The following is a 7,673-nucleotide window of genomic DNA, read 5'->3' on the forward strand; positions in this document are numbered from 1 at the left end:
GGGGACTGGGGTCTGGACCGGGACCGGGGCGGGTCCCCTCGTCCCGCCGCGGCTGCTGATGGCCCGCTGTGCCCCGCAGGTGCAGGAGAACATCGAGCGGTTCTTCACCCGGTTCGTGGAGGAGGGCAAGGCCACCGTGCGTCTCCGGGAGCCCGCCGTGGACGTCTGCCTCAGCAAGGTGGGTGCGGGGCCCGCGGCTGCCGGGCCGGGACACCGGTGAGGGGGCGGGGGGGCGGCTCCGCCGGGGTGCTGGACGGGCCCCGCTGGTCACCGGGCTTGGGGTCCGTCTGGCGAATGCCACACAGCGACTAAGTCTTGTCTGAACAGTCTCGTTTGGCCTCTTGCAACTTTGGCACAGGAGGTGTAAGCGAGGCGGCACGAAGGAGCTTGGTTTTGTATGTCCTCAACTGGCTGCAGCAAAAAGGGAGATACAAAGAAACCCGCTCGTTTTGTGCCGGGCAGGCTGAGCCCGGCTTCTTTGCTGCGCTGCCTTCTGGTTCTCCCTTATCCTCCCCCCTCTGAGGCAACAGCAGGAGCAGAAAAGCCCCATTTTCCCTGTAGTTCTTCACCTTTTGTTTAGAAAGCAACAACTTTTTTCGCATCTCTGGTTCGACTTCCTGCTCTTTGGCCACGGGTTGTATCAAACAGGTCGTTGCTTACAGTCTTTCTGACTAAAAACTGGAAAATGTTCACGTCTGAGCGGATAAGCAGTGTCCCCGCTGTGGTTTTCAAAGCTGGAGACACGCAGTATGGATCAGCAGTACAGGCACCATCTCGCCTTAATGCTTAGCTGATGGTTGGACTCACCAATGTATTCGTTTACAGTTCATAGGGTATTTGGAAGCTGTTAAAATGTTGTTAATAATGCTAAATTCACCCCCACCCCACCCCCCAAAAAAAATCACACATTAACAGTCAATTTTTATATTGTTAATTTTTCTTCTGTGCCTGTTCGAGTAGTCTTTTCTAGCCTTGTGGAAAAGGAAAGCAGGACGTCTCTTCTAAAACCTTAGAGTTAGGATGTGTAAATACAAGGAAATAATGTTTGGAAAATCACGGTGACTTGCAGTTGCAGCTGTGATTCTTTGGCCTGAAGGAGATCCTTTAGTAATTTCAGTGATGTCAGACTGAGCAGCTGTAATCAGGAGTGGTGAAGCTTACTCCTTCAGAAGCAGAACGTTTTCCCAAAGGGCCCATCTAAGGAGAAATGTGCAGGGTGTGTTTAAACTGCAGCTGCAACAGGCACCGACAACAGTCTTGCTAGAGTAGAGTGAAGCTCGGGGTGGGCTGCAAGGTCTCCTTGAGAAACAAGGTGAACGAATCAGGACAGTGATTTACTGAAAAGAAAACAAATATGACCCGTCAAGAAAGAAAAAGTGCTTGTTTTGTTGGGAATAAGACCAATAACTGAATATAGACCTGAATATAGTTGTGGTAGCCTAAGATTTTGCAGTATGTGGCGCAGGACTATGATGATCGGGAAATACCTTGTCTGTGCAAGAGTGAAGACTATGGTGGAAAGGAAATCAGCCTTAATTCGATGAAGAGAGCAGTTCCTCTTACAGGGGTAAATAGAAAAGAAGCTCTGTGTGTTCAAATCCAATTAAATTAAATTTTTATTGTCAGAAGCAAATGTGCTCTGTATCATGCAAAAAAGAAAACTCACACATGTTGCATTAGATCCAGAATAATTTATTTTTCTGTGTCCTTTACTCTGAGTATTTCTGCTGAAGTGTGAGAAGTCAAAAAAGCTTTATCCTTGAACAAAGGTACAAAAGCAGGCCTGTTGTAAGAGGATCTACTAGTAGGATAAAATTGGAGAGGAAAGGTCTGTGTCTTAGTGCTCCAAGATCTAATTTAATCCATTTATAGGGCCTGTAAGGAAACTGTGTGACAGATACTCTTTCAGTGTGGGTAGTAATTTAGTTAACAACTCTCTCTGTTGTTTTCTATATGAGAAAATAGTCCACAGCGTTGTTAGACTGAAAAGAAAGTCTCAACTGAATCTAATGAAACGGGAGTTAGAATAATGACCAGAGTTGCTCTGAGGAGGCTAGATCCTTGCTCCCCATTTTTAACATCAGGCTCACCCCTCATACTGTCAAGCTCCAGGAACAAATCCACTAAATTCTTCCAAAGCCAGTGATAACATATATTCCTTTTAAATTCTGAAAATCTGGAAACCCAATTTAAGATTATTGATAATTTTTTTCATAGTGCTTCTGCTAGTCTTTCATAATTTCGTTACAGAAAGGCTTCATAACTCTCAAAGATGGACAAAAGCTTTGTAGAAGAGAGATTTCCAGGTATACATATGCTGATTGCGTGCAGCTACCATGCAAAACCCACTCTTTGTACTCTGCCAGGCGGTGCGATTTGCTGCATCCAGCCACATCAAACATTAAGTTGAGAAACATCGGTCTGGAGCATTCGACCCTGGAGCAAAAATAATAAAATCACTGTGGGTTGTTGTGTGTTTTTTTTTTTTCCTTCAGCAAGCCTGTGCCTGCTGCATTGCATGCAAAGTCTGAAATCCATGTAATCTCTGATTGCCTTGTCAACATTCATTTAGTTCTGAAACAAGGGACTTGGAAGGCATTAACGCACATTAATCTCTTTTCCCAACATCTTTTCTGTGGTTGAGACTTCGGACTTGCTGCAGAAAACTGTGTCCTGAGAGCTTCCAACTAATTCTTTGCCTTTTTTCTTAGATGTATCTTAGTATTTGTCTCAAGATATTCAAGGTTTCTCAACAACAAGGTTTACAGATACTACATTGCCTTTACGAAGGTATTGTGGAGGAAATGTGTCTCAAGGATTCAGAATACAAAGTACTCTTATTCTCAAGTCACGTGAACAGTGTAAACTTATTCTTAACATCCTAGAGCTTTTGGCTACAAGAAATAGGTATCTGTTGTGTCTCGCGTTTTGAGATGAGTGAAATATTGCCTGTACCTCAATTCTAATGTATAGTTAGTTATTTTACTTGGTCCTTACAGAGCTGGAGGAATTTTTCTCCTTACTTCCAAATTTAGTTAGCTACTTATTACCCTGAGAAACATGATGAATCTGCCTGTAGTTAGGGGGTGTCCCGTATCTAGATGTTTTAGTTAGATTGGTTGAGATAATGAACACTGGTGGTCTTGGATAACAAAGGTTTTCGATGTGCAACTTGCTCATCTCTGGAGGGTATCACATCAGGAGTTAAGAGAATAGATGTGCATGGGATGAATAAGGAGACCAGTCAAATATGTTTGACCTTTATTGTCTTCATATCACATTAGCATCCAGAAGTTTCCAAGATCATTGGTGCTAGGTGCTTGTAGCATATTATGTAAGGTAGTTCTGGACACTCTAGAATTTGTTATAAACAAATACATTTAGGAGCCAGATTGTCTTTCAGGTGCAGAAAATGGATGTCACTAGGCAATACAGGTCATCTGACACTTCATTAATTTCACACTCTGTCCTTACTGCCACTATATTATATCCCACCTAAAGCAAAATTGGTCAGTTGTTTGCAGGACTGCAAATTATTATCTTGTTTGAAGCTGGCACAACCAAAAAGAGCTGTGTGTGACCAGAAGCACTTACTTAACCTGCATTGAAGCTTTCCACCTTCCTTTATGTTTGAATCGAACCTCAGCTTCCATCCTTTTCCTTCCTAGCAACTTTCAGAAATGATTGTCTCAAGTTTTAGATCTTGGATTTCCCCGTGTGTGTTTTTATAAACTGTCCCTTTATCATGCTGCAGGTTAGGAAGATCACAATGCATCAGGCTTTTTTCCTGTACTTTATTTTCAGCTGTGAATTCAGTGCTTTGTTCCTTTTCTGAGTAATGCCATGCAGTTTGTTTGATCTAGATTATTCAGAGAGGCCGTAACTTCTCATTCAAATTGCATGCCATTTGTTCTTAAATACTGTAAACAGCACGTCAACCTAATAAGCCCCACTTGTTTCCCTTTCCCATTTCATTGCCCTGCTGAGTTAGTAGCTCCTGATACATGTACAAAATAGTTCAGAAAATGTTAGTACAAATAAGCACAAGAATAATGAACTTTTCATTCCAAATTTGTGTTTTCCTGTAGGCAAATGCCAGCAATTTAAAGAATTTCCTTTCAGCTGTGAGACTGGCTCACCAAGGGACCGACATAGGAGCTCTCCCGCTCTCAGCTTTGGTACCAGCAAAGACCTCAGAAGTTGAAAAACCCAAGACAAAAATGATCATAACTTCAAGAAGGGACTATCCTCTCACCAAAAACTTTCCTTACTCCCTCGAACATCTCCAAGCCTCGTACTGCAAACTTGCTCGGATTGACATGCGCGTGCTTTGTTTGAAGAAACTCCGAAAACTAGACCTAAGTCATAATCATATTAAGCAGCTGCCAGCTACTATTGGTGACCTGATCTGTCTTCAGGAGCTTAATTTGCACGACAATCACCTGGAGTCGTTCAGTGGGGCTCTGTGCAACTCCACCCTTCAGAAATCTCTTCAGTTCTTGGACCTCAGCCAAAACAAAATTAAGGCACTTCCAATTCAGTTTTGCCAGCTGCAAGAACTTGTTAATTTAAAGCTCGATGACAATGAGTTGATTAGGTTGCCATTCAAGATTGGCCAGTTAGATCATCTACGCTTTCTGTCAGCAGCTCGAAACAAACTTCCGTTCTTGCCCAGCGATTTTAGGAAACTCTGTCTTGAGAACTTAGATCTGTTTGGAAATCCTTTTGAACAGCCTAATCCACTCGTTCCCAACATACAACTGAAAATACCATTGACTTTATTAGAGTGTGCTGCAAGAGAAACCATAAATTACAGGTAAGGGTAGCACGATGCATAGACATTGCACCTACTCCATTTCAAACCTCTCGAGTCTGAACTTTCCTGACTTGATTTTTTTCCTGTCGGTGGCAATTGCTCTTCACCTATTAAAAATCATGAGGTTAACGTTGCTTTGAATTCCACTTGTAAAATCACCCCTTTATTATACAGGATAACGCAGTAATGGGTGACTTGGAAACACTTAGAGAGAGCTATGGTTTGAAATGTTTTTATCCACAAAATGGGGGCACCGTAACAGAATATTCTTTCCCAACTGAGAATCAGTTCTACAACCCTGAACTGATTCTGGCATTTTGTGTTGAGGAGCTTATATTACAGGGGATTTTGTGGCACGGATCACATTTTGTCTTGGGCTCTAGTTCAGAAATTGCTTTCAAACCTGGTTGTCCTTCATCCTGTGCTCGCATTAAAATACGCTAAAGCTGTGTGTATTTCCCATGAGCCTGTCGCTCTCCCTTCCCTTGTGAGAACAGTGTGTTGGCAAAAGGAGACCTTTTACCATACAGCTCCTCGTTACAGACATGATCGCTCTGCCCCTGCTTGAGATGGGACCTTACACAAGCCGAGTAGTGCTGGAAAGGTACCACCAGGTGGCTTCTCAGAGGCACAGTGTCACGATGGAGTTCTGCTGAGGGGTTCTCCCTACCTTAGCTTTTCCTTGAGCTGTTAATTTCCTTTGGTGTTGGAGTGAGGGTTTTCTGTCTTAAGCAGAGAAGCCCAGTTGTGAGGTAATTTATTACTATTTCACCCAAGTGACCACCATCCTTGCCAGGCTGCTGTTCATTATCAATTTTCTCCCCTTCCCCCATGCCGCTTACACAGCTCTGCCTGCATGCCGCTGCCTGTGATCCTCCCGGAACCAGCTGCTGCTACTCCCACCCTGTTCTGGGTGGAAAGGGAGCAAGAAGATGGAAAAGAGTCACGGGTACAGACAGGGGGTGAGAGACAGACTTGAAGTGTTCCTAATCAACATTCTGTGCCCACTCCTGCCCTGGGGGTGGGGAGCGCCCCATAAACCTGGGTTAATTGCTCAGAAGTCTGTGCTAAAGGTGTCCACAGGCACGCAGGGCACACCCTGGAAATGAGCTGAGCAGCCAAATGTTCTGGTTCAAAACTCAGCCGCTTCTGACCTTGCTGATTTTATTACAGCAATTAAACTCCACGTGTCTCCTTTCCCAACTTTATAGAAATTGCAGCGGTTTCGATATAAATATTGTTAGGGCATGTTTTTTTCTAGAGAATGTAGTCACTCAACACTGGTCAGATTTTGGTGCTGAGTTACATTACCGGAGTACTTAAGGATACCCAGTCATTAACCCAGCCCCTGGCCTCCACGCAACAGGCTTTAAGAAAATGGAACCACAACAAAGGCTTTCTGCTCCAGGAGTCTCAGTGAGACAAGAGGCAGTGGAAACAGTCCCCTTGCCCAGGCGTCTGTGATTATTAGGAGACAGCATTGGTCAGAGTGCTCCTGATTATCTTAAATGGAAAAGGAAAAAAAAAAAAAGAAAAAGTCTTGACAAGTGGGCAACAGACGTTCTGTCTGCCGTTCACCAGATGTAAGAATTAACAAAGAAGGAGAAACAGGAGCGATGATGGGCTGTAAAAATGTTGAGAGAGGAAAAAACCAGAAGGAGGGAAGATGCGAAAGCAAATGTTTGGAAATCAATCATCATAGCAGCATTCTGGGCAAGTACCAGAGCTGTGATGGTGCTTTTCCTGACCGGAAAAAAGGATGTCCTGAAATTGAGGTGGTGAAAAAAAAAACAAAACCCACAGGAGTCTTAGCTGTGTGAATGATGGTGTGTAGAAAGAATTGGGAATATGTAGGTGTAGTCGAGATGTGAGTCAGTGAGACCTATTTTGTGAGTCTCAAGTGACAGCTGGCACTGGCGATACCCACACTTTGAAGTTAACTTAACGAAGTACTTCAGGGAAATTATTTATTTTGTACCCCAAACATAATGCTGCTCTGCTGCAAATTTAAAAAGAAGCAGTTCCTGTTCCTGTCTCTGGATGTCATTATTGACACGATGGACAAAAAGAGTGGTATATCAAGAGAACCTTAATTTATTGCCTGCAATGTAGTACTACTGTAAAAAGGCTCATTTTATCTCCTGTTTCCTCTGGATACAATATTTTTACACTACTACCAGAGTGAGGAGTAGATTGTGGGTGCTTTGTCAGGCCAGGATGAAACACAGTGGTCTTCCTGGCTAATATGAGGCAAGAGCAGGTACATGCCCAGTTGACTCATTATTCTTAATCTTCTTTTTAATTCCCTTATTCTCCATCACTGTGGTACAGGCTGTTACAATTTGCGTGAACTCCCTGGTTCTTGTTGCAATGTCTTCTGGACAGGTTCTTGGTACTTAGGGGTCAGGAACACAGTTGCATGTTTTCAGTGACTGTCTTGGAAAGCAGCATTTAATTCCTAACCAGTCCAATATTGCAAGTGGCAAAATTTCAAATTTGCCTTGTCTATGATCTCAGAAAGGCATTTTTTCCAGCTGGTCACTGTGTTTGAGTGACATTGGTTAATTTTGTAGTGAATTCACACTTGCTCCTCTTGTTCAACAGAATCCCTTATGGCTGTCATCTCCTTCCTTCTCACCTCTGTGAAGATCTGGAAGTGGCTAAAACATGCCAGTGCGGAAGTGCCTGTCTGAGCAGTTTCATTCAGATCACGGTCACCATGAATCTGCATCACGTAGCTCACACCGTGGTCCTCGTGGATAACATGGGAGGTACGGAAGCACCCATCATCTGCTACTTCTGTTCTCTAGACTGCTATTCCCAGTTCCTGGATAGGTACCTGCAGAGTAACGGGTGA

At 43.6% G+C, this 7,673-nt stretch overlaps 1 protein-coding gene across 1 annotated transcript in view; it reads left to right on the forward strand.

Moving 5' to 3' along the window:
* LRR1 (leucine rich repeat protein 1) overlaps positions 1-7,673 on the forward strand; it is a 12,832-nt gene extending 5,159 nt beyond the window's left edge. Inside the window, exons 2-4 of the mRNA XM_009893925.1 lie at positions 80-178; positions 4,089-4,816; positions 7,421-7,673. Of these exons, the coding sequence (XP_009892227.1) occupies positions 80-178; positions 4,089-4,816; positions 7,421-7,673 (1,080 nt within the window). The remainder of the gene's footprint in view (positions 1-79; positions 179-4,088; positions 4,817-7,420) is intronic.

The sequence above is a fragment of the Charadrius vociferus genome, unplaced genomic scaffold, assembly GCF_000708025.1.
Source record: "Charadrius vociferus isolate BGI_N301 unplaced genomic scaffold, ASM70802v2 scaffold49, whole genome shotgun sequence".
Classification (NCBI taxonomy): domain Eukaryota; kingdom Metazoa; phylum Chordata; class Aves; order Charadriiformes; family Charadriidae; genus Charadrius; species Charadrius vociferus.